This window comes from Corvus brachyrhynchos, unplaced genomic scaffold, assembly GCF_000691975.1.
Source record: "Corvus brachyrhynchos isolate BGI_N302 unplaced genomic scaffold, ASM69197v1 scaffold115, whole genome shotgun sequence".
Lineage (NCBI taxonomy): Eukaryota > Metazoa > Chordata > Aves > Passeriformes > Corvidae > Corvus > Corvus brachyrhynchos.
Genome location: NW_008239553.1, coordinates 13180793 through 13201114, shown reverse-complemented (window position 1 = coordinate 13201114; position 20322 = coordinate 13180793). Strand labels below are relative to the sequence as shown.

Genomic DNA, 20322 nt, shown 5'->3' with positions numbered 1-20322 from the left:
AGGAGCAATTAGTTTAGTGTTGGCTGTGGGTGAAAGGTAGAATCAGGGAAGTAGCACTGAGGTGTCTTGTGATGCTGTTGTCTGAACTTTGATGTCTTATCACTGACCAAGGACTTAGGCTGCCCATCCCACCGGGATAACGACTTGTGTTCCTTTGCGTAAGTGACATGGTGATTGATACAAGCGTAAAACTACCTGGAAGCATTTCAGAACGGATTTTAATAGATTTTACTGAAGGAGAAGGACCGTCTCTTGAAATTACATTTCTTTGGCACTGAGCTTCAGTTAATTTAGAAATGGAACCACCAAGATCAGCAGTGTAGTTACTTAAAGCGTTCTCTTGTTTCCAACTCTTGAAAAATATCCTAATTTCTAAAAATGTAATTCTAAAAAGTTCAAATTATGCTGTTGATTTCGTATTTCTCTCACACTGTATTTTGGAATGTCATCGGTTTTACTTAATCCCAGTTACTTTTTATCTCTGCTTTTCAGCTAAGCATATGTGAAGGGTGACTTTCTAGCACTTCAGGGAACACTCGCATTCCCGCTGTCTAACCAGATGATCATACTTCTTCACATCAAAGTTTGTGTAACATTTTAGTAAAGGTTCTAAGAAACAGTTTACACTGACAGCAGCTGAAGGAAGGTGTGCACGTGGTTGGATGAATATTGCTAACAGCCATGTGAGACATAAGCATTTCCAATCTTTTGATCTTTGATAGCTGGGCTATCACATTTAAAGGCTTTAGTTAGGAGTGCTGAGATTTTTAAAGGACAGGAACTATATTGTGCTTTCTCCTTTTCCTAGTCCTTTGACAGTACTGCATATGTTCCTAACCGTGTGGGCTTTGGGATGTTGAAGTACTGGAGCATGTGAAACACTGATGGAAATTAGAAGGATTCTTTAATTAGTACATTGCTTCACTTTTAGTTTGGGCATAGAGCTGCATTTAGGCTGCTGTGACCTAAGACTTAGTTTCATTTTTTGGGTAGAAATAGGCAGAACAGGAAATAGCACTGTTTGGCAAGTGGTCACATTTCAACGAAATCTGCTGAAGTGCTCAAAGAGACCTATACAGACAGAACTTTGGGCCAGAAATAGGTTTCTTTGTTTTGAGAAACTATGCCAGTAGTATTTGGCCAATCTGAAAGCAGTTATTTGCACAGCAGAAATCACTGAGTTGATGTGCAAGAGCACCAATATTCTGGTTTCCCTGCATTCTTTTCCCTGGTCTTTGGCTACTTACTTGTCTTTGTTTTTATCTTACTCGAAGAAATACAAAATCAATATTATCTCTGACGGTGTTTTCCTGGATCTTGGAGATGGAGAGGACCTTGCATAATCCACTGTATATGCTTCTTGCTTTTGTAGATGGGGACAGAATTCTAGCCCATGGAGAACTGCCTGGCTTTGGCTTCTTGTGCTGGAAAAATGGCTTGCCAGAAATCAGGTACAGAAACATCTGGTTGACTTCTAAATGCACTTTGTAGCTCTGATTTCTAACTGACTTCCAAGTGCAGAATGTCTCCATAGTCGCTTATTTAAATGTAGGCTTTCCCATGTTTCATGGAACTAAGTTCTCAAGCTATCTGGAGACATGCACTACTTTTGCATTTAACAAATTTATCAAGAAAGAACTGTTAATCTTCACACTGAAGAGAAAAACTGGGTTTTTTTTTAAGATATTAGAAGTTAACATTGTAGCTTTGCACATTCACATGAATGAAAAGCATGAGTTTATCAACTTCTGCATTTGTCTAGCACCTCTCTTACATTACAGATGAAATAGCTCAGGCATCAGACAATTTTTATAAGCTTTAGATGTTGAGGGATGTGCATACTTCTTTTTAAAATTCATTTCTCCTTGTCACTACTTAGACTTTCATTTTTTCTTTACATTCTGAGGAATTGATGGGTTTGTGATTTTTGACAAGGTGACATTTGTCTCTGTTTCCAAATGTAGGAATAAATAAAATCAACTGGTGTGAGAGCAGAACCTGAATGGAATAGCCTTTAATTGAGAATTAGGTTACTTCAGAGAGATATTTCAGTCTGCCTCAAAATGTTAATGAAATAGCTATGATTAAGTTCCCATGCTAATGTAAATAAAAGTTTTATTGACTAATGTATTTCCCGTTCTTATATGGTTTCAGAAAACTGTTCCAGTTGCTCTTCAGAGAGAAACTGAATTTTTATTATTCTTGGAAGAACTACAGAAAGATGTCTCTGAGGAAGTCCTGAAGGTGAGCTACTTCTGCGCCGTACTTCTTCTTTTTTTTATGCAGTATGCCCAGCTTCATCAGATCGAAGTTAATGCTTCCTGCTAACTGCTTGAGATGTTAATGTGTTATTAATCTTCCAGGCAACTGAGAGAGAGTGTAATTCAGATCCCTTTGTGAAGTTAATCCAGTGTGCCTGCAAGTGATTTCTCTGGCTAGAGTAGAGGCTGCAGGCAGACAAGGAACAGGTTTTTCTACGTGCTGTTTCTTACACACGACTGCAACTGCTTGCCACAGTCTTCAGTCCATAAACACCTGTAATAATCGTAAACCTACAACCTGCTGTGAGCCAAAATAAACTATAGTCAGTAAGCACATTTTAAAAATTAGTTTATTTTCTTTTTCTTTCTTTAGGGATCTTAATTTTCATCTCCTATGCACCCCTTTTCCCCCTTCCTGGAAGCTTTGGGATGCTCTACTATTACTGCTGACATTGCCTAGTAATTGGTATGATGCATGTTCTGAGGTCCAGGATCCATTTTCCCTTATGAATTAAAAAATGCAGGCTGATTTATTTGAGAAGTATGTGGAAATGTGCAAAGGTGGATTAATATCAAAAGCAAGAATAGAGCAGAAAATTAGGAAAGTTACTAACTGTAGGACTGTCCTAATTTGGCGTTCGTTACAACAGATTTGGATCTGATGTGGTGTGTGAAATGTCATAAGATGTTGCTTCTGGTCCTATAGATTTTAACTCTTTCAAGATACTCTTTTTTGGTTTGCCTTTTTTTAAAGAGGAAAATGAAAACTTATTATATTCAGAGGGTATTTCAGCTTAGGAAAAGTTGTTCAATATTTCACTAAGGATACAGAATTAGCAATTACAGGATGAAAACAAGCAAGGCAAACTTGAATGTTGATTAAAATCTGCTTGAAGTCTGTTAATGAATAATGAAGTCTGTGCATGTTACCATCTCACCTCCAAGGTTATGAAGGGTTCCACCATTGTCCACACTGTCCACCAGTGTTGCGCAGAAACATGAGATTCAGCAACTTCTTATCTTTGTCACAATTACTGTCAGAGGCATGTGGTCCATAGAGTTACATTTCAATCCAGCAAATAATAAAAAAAAGGGTATTGTGGACTTGCTTTCCATTCTCATTCTTTGTGCACACCAACCACCTCTCCCCTACGTAATCTCTGAGGTGTCTCTTTGAGCCAAAGGCAGCACTCACATAATTCCAGAAGTGCCAAAAATGCTGCTTGAGTGATATTCAACTGGCTTGTCCCTCACCTTCCCAACTCTTATTGTGTGAGCTAATTGGGATTTTTTGTTTGTTTGTTTTACCCTTTCCCGTTCTGAAATTTTAGGTTTTCTGCTGATAGGTAGAAAACTTATTGTTGCTTAAGAAAAGTCTGTGAGATGGCTTCTGAATCTGTTCACCAGTTTTAATCAAATTTGAAAAATTGATAAGGATGATGTAGTTGGTAAATGGATGGTACAAATCTGGAAAAGTAGGATGAAAAAAACCCACCACTAATCATTATGCTCTTAGCGACCTACAAAGATCCAGTTATATTAGTACATTGCTTGGAGGTGGAATATGGCAGTGCTTCAGCCATCCCATAGGGACTGCTATGGTTCCTTGCTTGTACATCGTCCTTATAGTGTACTTGTGTATTACAGGATTCTTTATATTTTGTTACATATTCAGGCATATCCACTCTTCTAGGAGGGATATTGGACAAGGTGGACCATTATTAATAGATTTCTTAGGTAGTATGGTGTTTGCAAATTGATTTATCTGCTCACTTTCAAGTTTCTTCTATTTTTTTAAATAATTCATTTCATGTATTCATGTAGTCAAAAAGGCTTACTCTTTTATTATTTTCCTGCCAGGAACTGTTTGAAGCATTTGAGTGCACGCAAAACAAGCACATCACAGACAGCAAAAGAAGAGATGACTGTTCTCACAAATTCAGTTTGGATGTTGTTTCAGCTCTCCGGAAGCTTCTGCTGCGGGCTCCCCAGAGGGCAAAAGGCCTGCTGGAGTTCTTCCAGGGGGAACAAGGAATACCAAGCTCCTCACTCCAGCAATATCGCTCTCTACAAAACATCTTTGTAGAATTTCTTTGTGACTCCTTAAAATCTCTGCGGAGGCTTCAGGGCAGTTCTGAGATTTCAGCGGAGCTAGGTCAAAGAGAACTAGTAGATACAATTTATGCTGCTCTCAGTATAGTGACTTTTGAGGTGGAGCATCAAGCAGATGAAATAAAACACTTATTCAGGGAGCTCTTGGATGTATGCTGGGCTGAGGGAAGCCCATTAAGGGAAGAGAAGCTACTAAACTGTATGCTGAGGAAACAGAGCCATGGCTTGTTAAGCCTCTATAGCAATGTTCTCACAGAAAGAACAAGAGAAAAGTTTTTGTTGTCAAAATCAATACAAAAAGGTTTGTTTCACATTTTGCTTTGTACTAATCTCCTGTTTAACAAAACCGTTAAGGCATTAAATAGATGTGTAGTCAAGAAGTCAGGCAATGTTCTTGCTAAGGTGCCTTAACAAACCATCGACTCTTTAGAAAGATGATGCTAAAATGATCCTTAAAGCAAGGAACTGGCATAGGAACACTGGTTCTCTCCCTTACATTTCTGCAGTCTATGCCATGTTTTGTGATCACTTCCTTTACCACCCCTTGTTGTGCTCTATTTTAATATGCTCAGCATTTCTCTTGATGAAAATCTTTCTTGTAACTAGAGGTTTGACACTCCCTATGTATACAGTATTTATTTGTTCACCTCCAGTTCAGGGTCGTCTGTGTTGGAATATGTTCTGTTTCTGGCCAGTAACAATCACCTCAGTAATCCCAAAATATTCAAACCCCTTAATACAGGAAAAGAAAACTTCTGAAAGTGGAAGGAGCTGTGGAGTGGGCTGATATCCCAGCAGGACAGAAGATGCACTGTGATTACCTGCTCACTTGCCAGAGCCCAGCTGTTGGTTTTGTACCAACCATGACTTCACAGCCTCTGTCTAGCTCGCTATGACTGGTACCTTTAGTTGTAACTTGATGATCCTGGTGGATCCCTTTCCAGCTCAGCATATTCTGTGAATCTATGAGGATCTCAGATGAAGCTGAATGGCAAGTGATGCCCAAGTCCTTGTCAGTAAAGTGGCAAGGAAGGAAAAGCTAGAATCCTACCCTCTTTTGTTCACCTCTGTTCACTGAGGTGTAAGTCAGTGGAATTTTTATTGTCTCTTCTCCCTTCACTCAGGGATTGCTGAAGGGAAGTTCAGGCTGGTGTGGCAGACTCTAGAAATTCTGATAATAACTATAGTTAGTGCTTCCTTGTGGGGGAAGAGGAGATCCACATACCTTCACTCTCACTGGGAATAGTTTGTGTCTCACTTTGCACAGATCTGAGAAGTTCCAGTACTGGACAAGCCTTTGCTAAGGCCCTGCAAAGTAGCACAGTGTCTTGAGCACAAGCAAGAATTCTTGCAACTCATAGATAAGGTGTTCGTGGCTAAAGCAAGTCAGGCAGTGTGACCTGAGCTGATGCAAACAGCCTGTGTGCTGAGCAGGCTTTTGCTATGTTAATGATTGTCGATACAGTTTTCTGGTTTTCTATCTGACGTCTATCAAATTTCTCTGCTTGGCCCTCCTGTTACCAAGTAACAATATCCAATAGCTGGTAATATGTAACAGCTGGTTAGTGCTTGAGGAAATGTTGAGTGTTTCTCAGTTTAAATTAGTAACAATTGTGCTTCTCTCGAAGATACCCCTCTCTACTGGAAGGTAACCTTGTTGTGATGTTTTTAGGATCATCTGAGCAGCTGGATACAGAGCGAACTGTGATGAGTTTGTTCTCAGATCCCAAAGAAGCTCCTAATTGGAAGACAGCCTATTTCTACTGCTTGAGCAGCAGCAAGCACTTTCTGGAACAGATTCTGGTACAGCCATAAAATCATTAACAGGGAAACCAAATGGAGGCTAAAGTCAGTCCCTGTATTGAACATATCTCAGTGGTGCACAGAAGCATTTTGTATTCAAATAGTGTTTGCCAGGGGTGATGACTAATAGGAACAAGGAGGTAACGGTGATAACTCCCCTACTTGCAGCTGTGCGATGAACATAAAACAGCTAGTGAGATTTTTGGAAAAGCTCATCTGCACGCAGACTGAAGATTAAATCTTCAGGGTTTAAGAAGTCTCATTTTCTGCTTGTAATTTTGTTGGATACACCATTTACCTCATGACCTTGAACTTGTTGCTTTCTGATGCTGATAGATTTGGGGCAGTGAGACTAGTTTGCATGGTAAAATTTGTGGTGAAAATAGTCTGTTATGAATTAATTGATTTTTATATATTCACATAGAAGAAATAGAATACAGGCAGGTGGTCACTGTTAAAGTGTGAGGTTTTAAGGTTGAACATATTTCCACTTTTATGTAATGTGCTTGTAGAAGTCTTTTACATGATGCCCTTGGCAGAGACGTAATCAAGAGAGGGAATGCAAAGATAATGTAGAGTGGAATGTGAGTTTGCTAGGTAGTAAGCATTTGAAATGATGTTTTTTCCTTAAGACAACTTTACTGATGGGTATCCTGATAGCTTGGACAGTGTAAATTTTGGGACATTCCAGATGCAGAATTTCACTCTTTTAGTGAAGCTAATATTGAAATGGCTACTTGCTTACATAGTCGGCCAGGCATTATGGGTCTCCACATTTTGGGAAAATTAGTACTTCTTCCTTTTATTTTCTAGGTGACTGCATTAGCTTTACTAAAAAGAGAAGACTACTCAGGCCTGAAGAACTTGTTGAGGAGAGAATTCAACCCCCTGAGCCGCCTCTTGGTATTGTTAGGATGGACTCATTGTCAAAGCTTGGAATCAGCAAAAGCATTGCTATGGACTCTACACAAAACTCAGGTAAATCAGCAGAAAGCAAGTGGCAGTATCCCAGTCTGAGTCCAGATAATGCAATTTGTTTGCAAAAACACGTAAAACCAGGGAGTTTTCAGTGAGAAAGTCGATCTTCCTCAAAATGGAATTTAAAAAGCTAAGATATTACAGTTGCCTTTCTTCTTGTTCCTTGGCTGTGGAGTATGACTGCAAAGGAGAGTCTGAAAGTTTCTCTCACATAAATTCATAAACAGCCTCTGCTGTTAACATGAGAAAAAAGACAGCAATGGTTGTTGATTAGTTTTGAAGAGAGCTGGAACATCTTTCTTTCATGTAATTTCCTCCAGTGAGTCATCCCTGGATAGTGACTTATTCAGGCCTGAGTTCAACAATGCGGTAGCTTGGAAATTCCCCATACTCATTCGCAAAGTGAAATGATAAATGACAAGAGCTGTGAGCAAAAGATCCACCTTGTTTGGGGGGCAGTCTTCATCTGTGCAAAAGAGACAGGGTTCCAGCTCTGAAGGTGTAGTTGCACTTTAGATGATGCCTGCTGGCTGGCTGAGATGTCAGAGATGGGGAGATGAGCAGCCTTGTACTGCTGGCTCACAGTGCAGACCTAAGCCAATATTGCCTTAAGGGAGTTACTATCTCTTGGTAATACACCCAAAGTCTATTCAGTAGCTTCTGCAAAGTTACTCTTAGATTTGATTTTAGCAGGCAGTCATCTGTAGTAGAAAAACACATGGAAAAGGAGAATAACCATCTGCTACCCAGTATGTCATCTTTCTAGTGCATGATTAGTTCTAGAGATTAGTTTTAGACTGTTACTAAGAAGCATTATTTTGCATTTTATAAGCTAATCTTGAAAAGGGATGTAGCCACCTTTCCATGGTCTGTAGATGTGTCAACAGGAGGCTGACTGACTTTTATGTTCTTTCCGAATAGCCCTCCTTTGCTGGGTTTGTAATAAATCTGGCAATTTTCCGTATTTGAAATTTATTATCTAGGTAAAGAAGTCTTGCAAACATGCATATGTGACACAGGCTTGCTTCTGCTGTCTGGCTGGGAGATTTGTTGTAAAGAGATTCTTTTATTTGTCTTTCCATTTAGGATCTGTGCAATGATTCAGTATTGAAAGATTTTTGTGATGGGCTCTGGGCTCATGTGGAAGTTCTTGAATGGTGTATGCAGCAAAACAGGTAAAATGATCAGAAGGACTTTTTCCAAACTATGTTGCCGACTCTACCTGTTAAGTCAGTTTATGTATGCAAATAGAGAAGGTATTATTTTCTTGGCTAATCATCTAATAGTGACTGTATAAACAAGCTCTTAAAATTTCTCATGGGCTGCAGTTACACTCTTTGTTTTTCTTTTTAGTTGCAGTAGTTTGGTTCAATCAGAATTAGAGTGGGAGTTAAATCTTTAAATGTAGTTGAGACTTAAATCTGTGTCACCTCTTTGTTGTCTCCTGCAGTATTACTGTCCCAAGGAAGGTTCTGTTGCAACACTTGCACAATCTGGATTGCCACACTGTGGTGTACTCTCTGCATCATCTCACCAATCTTCTGGCACTGAATGAAGATGATGTTATTGAGCTTCTTCAGAAAGTTCCTGCTAGAGACCAACAGATGCAGGGTAAATGCATAGGGTTGTAAGAACACTAAAAACTCACAATCCATTGAGTGTGTATGTTCAGTACTTCTGCCAGGATTTGTTCTTTTGACCTGCTTCTGTAATTGTGGAAGATAAGTTACCAGCTGTTTTGTGGAACAAATCTAGAGAGCATGTGGAAATTATTTTGAAATCCTTTTGGGGAGTAAATTGTCTTTCAAGAAGGAGTTGTGAGATCTCTTTGATCTCACAAGGACAGATTTCTGAAATAGCTTTTTCAAGATGGTAACAAGATTTTGCACATGCTCATGATATGCACTTCTCATTGTAACTTTTGTACTGTGTAATACCTTTAGTTTGAAAAGAAAGTGTATGGTTTGTATTTCGGTGCACTTTAATTTAAAATCAAAGAACAAAACCAGATGAAATTGACAATATCTTGTACTACAACATCTTTGTTTTTGAAAGATATAAAAAGTGGAGGCTTTTTATTCTAATATAAATTTAAATTTAATGTTTAAGTTAGTAATGCTTACCTACAGCCTATGTTTACATCACTCCTGCCTCACTTCTTTCATCTTCACATGTTCCAGTTGGGTGCCTAAAATACCTGCAACTACCAAACACATTGGATCACTTAAAAGTGAATCTCCTTGGACACTCTTTTGATTGTAGCCTATCTCCAGGTTCAGCTGCTGCTATTTTAAAGCTGTTTTCTGATAGGACTTCTTAATAATGATAGAGAAGCTCTGTTTTCCTGCATGTACTAGAACCTAAGAAGCTGCAATTTTTTGTGTCTTATTTCTTTTACATTTGTGAATTTGGACGTGTGTAATTTCAACCTGAGTTGTATGGAGAGCTCTCAGTGATGGATGTCACACAGATTTTTCCAGATTGCCTAGTGGGAAGTAGGTTTCTCTCCTTCCATTATCATACTGTTGTAACGTTGGTTTCTGTTCCTACTTTCTCAGGTTTTGGTGTTAAAATTATCATAACACTTGTCTTGAATAATCTTGAAAGATGTAGTAATTGGGACTCTATATAGATCCTTATTTTCAGTGCCCTGCTTTCTGAAATTGTTTTGTTGTTGCTAGTGTTGTGGGATTTTTTAATCAGTTCTTACATTTTAATTATTTTCTGCTTAAATTCTGTCAAAGCCTTTCAAAAACAGGAAGAGGCAGTCCCATCATATCTTCTGGGAGCTGCATGACTGTAGCAAAAGAACTCTAGCTGTGGTTTCTCTTCTTTTTTTTTACATGGCACATTAATTTATGGAACTAATTAATGGAAGACAAGTCCTCCTTCTCTTTTCAATCCAGCAATTATTGCAAAATTCAGATGATTCTGTAAGCACATCTTAATAGAATCTTCTTTAAAATAATCTATTTTGAACCTTAAAGGGAAGAGAGGAGTCATAAACTTTTTTTTTGTCAGACATGGTAGTGTTAACAGGCCTTTTCCTCCAATCACTGCACATGCTTCCCTCTCTTCCTCTTCTTTTTAGTACACATCTGTCAGCTGCAATAGTGAAACCAGAGTAGTGGTACTGATAGACAGTCGAGTTCAGGCTTTGCGTAACACTGGTTTTGATCAGTCATGGTGAGCAGCAATTTCCTCATGAGTTACAATATTCAAGAAGTTGTTAGTATTTCTGGCATAGGAAAAACAGTGCCAGTAGTTAAAGGATTGTTATTCCATGTTGGTACAAGGAAAAGGATTGGTTTAGGTACAAATACTGACACAGACACACTGCATCCAAGTCTTTCCACGTGTGAGGTAGAAGTGTATTAAACTTACTTTTGATTACCAGTATTTGTCTTGTAGTATCTCTAGGTAACTATTTCTCTTTTCCAGAGGATTGTATTTATCAAGTCGCTGGCTTTATCTGCCTGAAGTCCTCTTAAGACAGTAGTATTGAGAGCTATTTGGGTGTTTACGTATTAGTGTAGAGCTGCTGGGCAACAGTAGAATTTCCATAGCCATTTACATAGAATTTCCATAGTGGGTTCTGCAAAGGATTCATACTTGGATGTCTCCTCAGTTCTGTCTGCTGTCTACATTGTATTTTCCATCATTGTCGCTGTTTAGAATTGCAGTGATAGGGAATAACTGTTGCCAACTGTTTATGCCCTCAGTCCTGTTGCCTTGGCTGCTCTGTAGTTTTCAGAAGAGTTCAGAGTGGTGCTTTTCCTTGCGGTCATACTCAAACTTTGTGGAGAACAGTACTGAAACACTTTCTAGGTTAGGTAATTCTGTTCAGTCCCAGAATTTGGATGTGGACATTGTCAGTACATTGTGCTTTGTACCAGTGCTTTGTTTAAAAAAAGCAACTTGGCTAACGCTTTCCCTGCATGACAGCAGGTAGAGGGACAATCTATCACTTGAATAAGAATACAGGACAGTGGATTCCAAGCACTAATTTAACACTCTGTGTGGTTGTCGGGAGTTTTTTGTTTCTTTCTTTGTTGTTTCTTTGTTCTTTTAACCTTTTTGCAGTAGTTGGATAATTCATCTAAACTCAACATAACAGAATATATGACACTATATTGTGTTCCTGGGTGAAGGAGATGATGATGTGATTTTTACAATTTGCAGCTCTGCTGTTCTGTTGTACTAAGAAGGGATCATATCTCTGGCATGTGATGCCTTTCCTCAAAAAAAACCCAAAGGGGAGGAGAAGTGGATGCAGTACTTCTCTAGTTTGGCTTTATTATAAATGTATGAAGGAAACTGTGGGACTGTACTTCTTCTTTAATTAGTTGCAGATTATATTTGATCTATTGTGTCAGCCACTGTGAATCATCCGTGATATCTATTTATTAGTACAAATCTGAAGAGGTGGTGGTACCCTATTCTTACTGCAGTCATAGCCTGTCTACACTGTTTCCCTACTTATCTGCTGTGTACTAGAACACAACATTCCAAGATGCTGAAATGAAACAGGATTTGCCCCTCTGCAGTATAGTTAACCACATACTGCTAATGACAGTCATTATGAGTGATTTTTGTCATTCTACACTGTAGCCAGGTCCTGTTACACAAGTTCACAGAAAATTTCCTTTTTAGAAGGGGATCCAGACCTGGCATTTCTGTGCCCATCTGTTGTGGGTTGAGTTGTTTGGGCTTTTTTTCCCAAAGTAACAGTGAGATAGATCAAAGCTGAGACAAAAATGACGCTGAGGAAGAAAGACTGGATAAATATTGCTGTGCAGGAACTGCAGGAGAAAATTAACTTGTTTTCTTGTCTACCTCCTACCCCATCACTGCCCTGGTTTCCCTCCACAGCAGCCACACTCCCTAACACCCTGAGTCAGCAGCGCAATCTGGCACTCTTCCGAGCGTTCTGTGCCATGAAGTATGCAATCTATGCTCTCTGTGTGAATTCACACAGGCATGCCAAGTGCAAGGATTGTGTACACAGCCTTCTTGGTGATATCCCTGAGGATACAGCTTTTGGAGAACCAGCAGGTGATTGGCCTCCTTTCTCAGGTTCAGTAATATGTGCTTCTCCATCCAGTTTCTGGGCTCTGAATTATCACTTAGTATTGGGATAATGTTGCACCTTGTATACATATGGTGTTTTATTCAGTGGGCTATGGATGCTTTGCAAGCAAGTCTAATTGTATTTCTTTGAGATGTCGTTATCTTTAATGAATAAGCTACCAGCCTTGTTTTAAAACATTTAAGGTAATTATACAAAAAATGTAGTGCAAAAAGGAGGTGATACTAGATATAGGATGGTAGTGACAGGGATAATTTTGTAAGAGCTTACGATTTCCCAGAGCTGAAACTGATTTAATGGCTAGAATGGGTGTAATCTGAATTTGCACATCATTGAACAAAGTGATAATTGGCATTACTCAGAGGGAGGAGGCACACTACCTTTCTAAATGTAAATTGTTGGACATATATTTACTTGGTGTTTGGAGGAATGATTGGGCCTGAGCCACTGGGCTAGTTCCCTCTTCTGTGATTTTCTTAAAAGGCACAAGTTGGAACAAGGAATTCCTGAAAAATGTAGTAATTTATTTTTGTTTTTAATTGTACAGATTGCTCTTCAGTATTTCCTCAGTACATTGTGAAGTGTCAGCAGTTCTTAAGGAGTGTTCCTATTCCTCTGCGCCTGGAGGTTTTGGAGAATATTTTCTCCTTGCTTTTTGTTTCCTATAGTGACCTCTATACTGAGACTCCTCTACCTGAGGACTATGCAGAGGATGAAGACCTTGACAAAAAGAGTGCTCCTCTGAGTGTAGAAGGCAGTGCCAGTCGGCAGCCGTGTGCCTCACAAAGTCCATGGCACGTAACAGAGGCTGAAAAAAAATCAGAGAAGCATCTGTTGGCTGCACAGACAGCTCACACAGATACACGAGATCTTTGTGACTCCATGGTAGATGGCAAAAGCTGTGAAACCTGTAAGCCAAGCTACCTGGATCTGAAACACTTCACCAGTGGTGTTACTGGATTTTTAGTGGATGACGTGGCCATGGAGGCCTTCCTCACATTGCTTCTCAACCACTTGGAAGAAATTCAGAGTTCTCTCCCATGGGACTCCAGTAATGTGCTTCGAGAAGAGCTGGAGCTTGTTGAGTGCTTGAATCTTTCTGCAAGCAGAGATGCCTTTGGAGGTCGCGTGTTGCAGTTTTCCAAATACCTTTCTGAAGCTCACTGGCGATACAAGGTGGTGATGAGTAACAGAAATGCAGGTAGGCTTTGTATTTGGCGCTTTCTGATATGTTACAGCTGTCCAGACAGTGATCTCAAGGCTAAATTCCCTGAGCATCTTAATGAGGGAGCACATTTTGGCAGATACTGGGAGAGTGGCCTACTTAGAGATCACCTGGTTCTTGCATCGTTTTCCAATAGAAGTGATCCCTATTCTAATCAGAAAGTTTGGGGTTTTTTTCTCTTTTCCATCCCCTCTGGATGCACTGCTTCTGTTTGCCTTTGTCCCGCCAGTGTCACAAGTCACACTGCAGTGGTATGAAGGGACATGGTGATGTTGGATCTAGTGCAAGCCGAATAGTCTCAGCTCATTCATGGACAGTGTTGATTTAGCCTAGTCTGGAAACATGTTAGGAACATGTATCAGAGGTTGTGTTACTCTGGATGGTTGCTGAAGTAGCTAGAACAACGCACTCAGGAACCTGTTTCCCACCCTTCTCCATAGCCCATAACTTGTTAGCCCTGCTGCTGTGAGATTTTGTCTTGTATCACATGTAGTTTATTGTGTATCTCAGATCATGTAAGCTCCATGTCCCAAGAAAGACTGGGCAGTCTGGACCTTAAATACTGCAAGTTTGCAAATTTGTGTTCAACTGTTTCTCAAGTCTCCCCCTATAAAGCTATTTGGTAATGTTTTTGTTTAAATACTTCACAGAACATCAGTTCACAGCCTCCAGGAGATATTGCTCTTCAATCAGGTGCTCCAGCTTTAAGAAACGGAGTAGATATCGGAGGTACAAGACAGGTGGGTTGAAAAAGTGACTTGGAGAAGACATTTTTGAAAAGTGCATCATTTTGCTGAGCTCATGCTGAATGCAATTAGATTTCATGGCCTAGGAGTAGAGAAGTAGATTTATTTCCTTCAATTTTCTAAGTAATTTGAAGTATCTTAGTCCAGTTCCACTTGGACTGAGATGGTTTTCTAAAGCTCACCTGCACAAAGAACTTCTTCCATATATAGTCTGATTTGGGGCAGGGGAGAGCTTCAACTACAGTACTAATTTTTCCCTTTCTCCACTATGTCCTATGACTGTTTGGTATATTTTCATACCTATTCCAATATTATCTAGCATGTGAATTAACAGGAATTTGTGGCATAAATTGGCAGCCTTAGGAGACAGTTGTGTTCCTCACCTTTTTTCTATTTAGCCTTTGAAAGGCATGTCTGGTTTTGGAGTGGCATGTTCCAAAATAAGAAGCTTCAAAATATCTGACATGAGTCACTGATGGGCCACCCCAACATAGTCTCTAGCCTAGCATTTTCTTCAAATCAGCAGTTTTTGCTTTTATCATAGATGTCAGTGGTGGGTCATTTATGAGATATTCTTGAAGATCCCTTGAAGGTTGCCTAATCTGTTATTTGCAATAAGTTTTAATTACCTTGTCTAATAAAAGTGCATTTAATGTGCTGGTTTTGATTTGTTTCCATTTTAGATGGGAAAGAGGGAACTTCCAGTCCATCATTAGAAAGTACAAGTAGCGAGCTAAGCACCAGTACCTCAGGTATTAAGCCACAAAAGTAGTATTTCTTTGTATTTTCAATGTACACGATGAAGAATTTGCTTGACTAGTTAATGTGAATTACTGCTGTGTGCAGGGCACTTCTCAGAGTTCCCATTTTTGGATGATTCTTTTCTAGTCAGAATAGTACATGTGTCTTCTGGAATAAGAGACTTGGATTTTTCTTGGTAATTTGGCTTGCAGGAAACAGTATGCAATGTAGTGACCTGCAAACCATCAAAAAAGTTAATGAACTGATATTCATGTAAGATAAGGCGTGCTTAGGCGTGCTGGACTGATTTAATAGGTCAGATGCTTCAGGCTTCTCCCTTTATCCGTATTGAACCAGTGCCTCGCACTGTATGCATGTTATGTAGCTGCTGAACAGTGTTACACGGGGCTGAGATCCAAACAGCAAGTTCTGACCAAACAGTGAAATGTTATGAGAATTTATAACAGGATGTTTATGTTGACCTCTTTAACCTAAAACTTGCTTGCAACTCTGCTCCTATATTTTTGTGTTGTATATGTGAAATGCTGTTATCTGATAGGTGGCTGATATTTGGTGAAATGTGTTTTCCCTGATAGTATACTGATTAATTCTGTCTTGCAGAGGGAAGTACCAGTAGTGTGTCTGGCTTGAGTGATTTGGAAAGCAGGGCAAGACCACATCAGCAGAACTCCCTCATTCCTATGATGCTTTCCCCACCAGAATCACTGTTAGTTTCTTGTGTTTTGAGAGGAAACTTTGTGGAAGCCCACCAGGTAAATGAGATGCATATATTCCGATTTTTGAATGAAATTCCTGCTTCTGCATTTAGCAAACATAGGGCTTCCAAGTGAAAGAATTACTTCAGAAGTAGAAGCAAGTGAAAGGAGCAAAGATATTCCAAACCAACATCCCACAGATGCAGGGTTTCTTCTGCCTTGTTATATAAAAATGCTTTCTCTAAACCTGGGTTCTCAAAGTATGCAAATGTTTGATGAGAGCTAGTCAAACATAGTGTTTCAACTGACTAGAGCTCACAAGGTCTCATGAGGAAGCAGCATCTGAACTGCTTTATTTAATCAGTTTTTCAAAACCATGACACTCTGCCACTTGTAACCCTGGTAGAAACATGCAGAGGTGTTCCTTACCCAAAGCAGACCCAAAGCAGTGATTACATTCATTTGAAGGATGTATGTTTTGAGACTAAATTTGTGGTATTGAAAACAGGCAGTGATGCCTTAGGTTTTAACTTTCATATTTTCCATATCCTGTACTGCCTAGTGTGCAGCTCTGAAGTTTCTTGTAGCCTGTTAACTTCTGCTCTCTTATGCTAGGTAGACATAACAAAGCCTCTCCAGGCCTGCTCTGCAAGGACACTCAGACCGTCCTAGGCCCAAAAAGTATAAACCAAAAGCCTCTAAAGGGGGCGGGGGGCGCAGAGCAAGTTTGGGCAAATGGCATCATTAACTGAAGCTTTAACTGCAGAATTAACACTGATATGCAAATGAACCAAACCTATAAAAGTGTGAAGAACTCGTGACCTGGGGTCCATCTTGGCATTAGCCTCTGGCTCCCCAGGGTGTACCTTTGAAGGCTCTTCAAATAAATACCTACCTTTATTCCCTTATTGTTGCCTAGTCTCTGTTCTTAGGTGGCTGCTTCAGGCATCAGCAGAAAGCCTTGAAAATTGACAGTCTTCATGTTTGTAGTTCTTTGCTCCCTCACAGCTGTGCATACCTTTCTCTGTGTGGCTTTTGAGCTGATGCTCTGAAAAAAAAGTCTTGAGGTGCATCAATGATTGGATCTTCTGTAAAAAGCTGTGACCTGGCTGAGTGTCAGATAGCCCTGCTGGAGCAGTTCATGTCACTTAAACATTGCATTAACATCAGGTTACTGCTCAGGCCATTAATTCTGCTTGATTCCAGGCATGCCACTTCATCGTTTTCCTACTTACAGGGCCAAAGAAGCATTTCATTTTGCATTGTTGCCTTGACTTTCAGTATGACCAATGATAAAGCATTCAAGCTTGGTTTGTGTTCTGTTGTTGGTTTGGTAATAGGAACTTTCATAGCTCTGCTTAGCTACTCTGTGTTTACATTTTGAGAAGGTATTCCTTGCTGAATAAGAATTTATTTGAAATAGTTTACTTTGGAGGGCACACTTGATAGATACCTCTCATTACATAGTGTATTTAAACTGTGAAGAGTCATTCCGAAAGGTGTGGGTTATGAAAATCAATTCAGCCCTAGCCCTACAGCAAATAATAGATAAGCTTTATGATAACAGTTGAAAAACATCTCTGAGGGCCTTTTTCTCTTCAGGCACTTAAAACTCTCTAGGAGGAAACCCCTGGTTTTCATGTTGTGTCTGTGGGGACATTTTTCAGTTAAAGTATCTGTTTTATTTTATTCCTTCATCTCCTCTAAAGCCTCCCCCCAAGCTCTTTGACCTTTGAAAACTTCCTTTGACAGGCTCTGTAATTACATCTGTTGTTATTTTTGAAAGGTGGCTTTGATGTTTAATCTGGACACTTCCCCTTGCTATGGTGAATTGGTTTTCATGGAGCGTTACCAACAGGCAGTACGAGAAATGGCGAGAGTGGAGCACAATATTGAGAATCAAGCATCAGATGGCACTGGAGGCATCAGGAAATCTGGCAGTGGCCGTTCAACACTGCAAGCTATTGGGAATGCAGCAGCTGCTGGTAAGGACTGGGCTTTTTGAGATCTCACAAAGGGTTAGGGAGAAATGAAAAATACGAGAAAGCAGCTTGAATACTGTAAAAATGAGTGCAGTGTTTGTTCAGAAGGGTAAGTGGTGATTCTTTGAGTTAGAAAGAGACTACGAATGCTGAAATTTGCGGTCGATGCCCAGTTAGTTGCATCCGTTCTACAGTAATTGGTCCATGAAGCCGGCCACCTACAGAATTATTTTCTATAAGGATTAAATAGTAGTTACCCATTGCAGGATCTGATCTAATTATGCTGTTAACCAGTGATTGTGTGTTTTTGATGGCATGTGTAGGTATGGTATTTTATTCCATCTCGGATGTTACTGATAAATTGCTTGCAACTTCTGGAAGTCTTGCCCCTACTTGTCAAGAAAACTTCTGGATCAGGAACATTCAGCTGGAGCATACTGATCCTCTGCGAGAAGTCCTTGAGGACCTCAGTCCTTCAGCGATGGCAGCATTTGATCTAGCTTGTACTCAGTGCCGTCTTTGGAAGACGTGCAAACAGCTTCTGGAGACAGCAGAAAGAAGACTCTACAACAGCCTTGAAACTTGGGGTAGACTTTTCGTTTTTATGTTTATCAGCATGGGCCTGGGAACAGAAAATGCCTCTCTATGCTGTGTTGTTTGTGCTAACACCCAAGTCTTAATTAAATCTCATTTCGTACTTTCATGTTAGTGTCTCTTTTTTCCACTTCTAACTTTGGTTTTTGTCTCCATTTGCACAATTACTGTTCCAGGCCACCGACCTGACTTTGTTTTACTGCACTCTGAAGGTGTAAAGGGTTTTCCAGCAGTTCTCCAGCAAATAAGTAAAATTCTCAACTATTCCTGCACATCACAAGGTCAATCCAGACCAGGTAGTATGCTTTGCTGGTTAAGGCTTTCTGCTGAAATGTGCTTAAATCAAATTCTTGTCTTCTGTTGCAATGTAAATTTGAACTTTCCATTTTTTAGCTTAGTATTTATAACAAAAAAGGTGATGGGGAAGTGACCTGAGCTCAATTCTGAATAATCTGAAATGCTCTGGTTTTTTGTATTATAGTATAGTTTTGGTTTTGTGGGCCGCCTTCTGTGCAAAAATCCTTGTCTTTGTTATAGTCGCTGTTTCTTTCTCCCTCTTTGTAGAGGTGTCAGATGAGAAAATAGGGAGTCCTTTTCGATGCAGTATTGTAGACCTTCTGCAAACTTGCTACCCTGCCTTGACTGAAGAAAGTATTACCAATGAAATTGTTTTATCACAAAACCTGGATCATATCCTAAAAGCATTGACATGTGTTGAACATTCTGTGGGTGAGTTATTTTTATGAACATGAGGATTGATTGATATATGGATCTAAATTGTTGCTTTGGCCTTTCCAGACAGCAGTAAATCCAGTAGTAATGCTCTTTGACTTATGCAGAAATATATATTTTAAAAACATAAATGTAAAGGGTAAAATTTATCTGTAATTCTTATATTTGTTTTCAGAGCTAAAATTCAGAACTTGTCAGAGATGTTATTATTTGTCCTATTTCTATTCAGTCCTAGCAAGGAATTCTTTTAGGTTTATTTTAACATGGCACCTTATAGATAATTAGTTGTATTCGTGTATTCTTACTGTTGCTTTTTTTTTTTTTTTTTTAGTAAAAGAATGGACATAAACTTAAAAAACCTTTGTAATATCATAATGCCTTCCAATTTTCATAGGACTGTCATAAAACATCTTTTCCACAGTTGCTTTTTCTTACAGCTCTCTTAATTACACAGCACTGGTATTTCTCTTCTTCTATTCACCAAATTTCTAAATGTTTTTTTGGTGTTCTTAAAATATTTAATGAGCAAAAATTTAGGAGAGCTCTAAGAGCTAAATGTTATAGAGCTCAAGGACTGGTCAACACCTGTGTTTTAGAATAAATGTTAATGACGCAGAACTAGAAATATTTTAGGTTTGCCTTAATATAGTTCTAACTTGTCAGAGCCATGGTTACCGATTTAGATGAACTATAGTTTTATTCTGCTGTGAAATTTTCCCTTGCTTTCAATTAAATTATAATGCTTATAGTGAAAATTTCTCTTGCTTTCAGTTAAATTATAATGCCTGTACTGAGATCTATAGTTGTGGAGAGGAAATTAAGCTAAAGCATTTCTCTCTTTCTCCCCCACCCCTCTGCCTCCTTTCTTCTTGACATTTAATCCTTGAATCTTGGGTGCATGTCTGTTCTCTTAAACCAGACTCTAAAGGGAGTCTGCTTGGCACCTTGGTGGAGCAGGGCTCTCTCAAACCGATGGAGCTGGAGAAGCACCTGGTTTGGAATCAAACACAGCGCCTGCTGAGAACTCTTGACCAGCATACCCAAACCATGCCAGAGAACAACATGCAGACAAACTTTGTGAAGGCCTTCCTTGACTACATCACTACACTGGCTGCTGTGGTGTTACGAAGCCTGAATGCAGAGCTGGGTAAGGGGTTTCTGCTGGAAAGTCTGAGCCTAGGTGAAGATATTCACACTGTGTAGTGTGGCTTAATTCTGGAAAGTAATTGTGCAAAAATGGTTCCTTGCCAAATGTACCTCCTACCTGTGCATAGTCAGGTCTTTTGATTTCAACTGATTATTACTTCTTTTTTTTCTTTTATTTCATAACACTTAGGCCACCC

General features: G+C 39.4%; 1 protein-coding gene across 10 annotated transcripts in view; it reads left to right on the top strand.

Moving 5' to 3' along the window:
- The window catches only part of ZFYVE26 (zinc finger FYVE-type containing 26), a 49670-nt gene that overhangs the window by 457 nt on the left and 28891 nt on the right, over positions 1 to 20322 (top strand). For 7 of the 10 annotated variants that reach the window (XR_001864485.1, XM_017742113.1, XM_017742112.1 and 4 more), the window contains exons 2-18: positions 1373 to 1451; positions 2155 to 2244; positions 4122 to 4674; positions 6046 to 6176; positions 6990 to 7154; positions 8241 to 8329; positions 8605 to 8765; positions 12027 to 12230; positions 12791 to 13444; positions 14119 to 14208; positions 14898 to 14966; positions 15577 to 15728; positions 17458 to 17656; positions 17977 to 18240; positions 18424 to 18543; positions 18812 to 18976; positions 19899 to 20126. Coding sequence is in view for 9 of the 10 variants with exons in the window: in XM_017742113.1 (XP_017597602.1) it covers positions 1373 to 1451; positions 2155 to 2244; positions 4122 to 4674; positions 6046 to 6176; positions 6990 to 7154; positions 8241 to 8329; positions 8605 to 8765; positions 12027 to 12230; positions 12791 to 13444; positions 14119 to 14208; positions 14898 to 14966; positions 15577 to 15728; positions 17458 to 17656; positions 17977 to 18240; positions 18424 to 18543; positions 18812 to 18976; positions 19899 to 20126 (3413 nt within the window). In the remaining variant the exon portion in view is untranslated. The remainder of the gene's footprint in view (positions 1 to 1372; positions 1452 to 2154; positions 2245 to 4121; positions 4675 to 6045; positions 6177 to 6989; positions 7155 to 8240; positions 8330 to 8604; positions 8766 to 12026; positions 12231 to 12790; positions 13445 to 14118; positions 14209 to 14897; positions 14967 to 15576; positions 15729 to 17457; positions 17657 to 17976; positions 18241 to 18423; positions 18544 to 18811; positions 18977 to 19898; positions 20127 to 20322) is intronic. The other 3 variants (XM_008639535.2, XM_017742110.1, XM_017742108.1) reach the window with 2 other exon arrangements.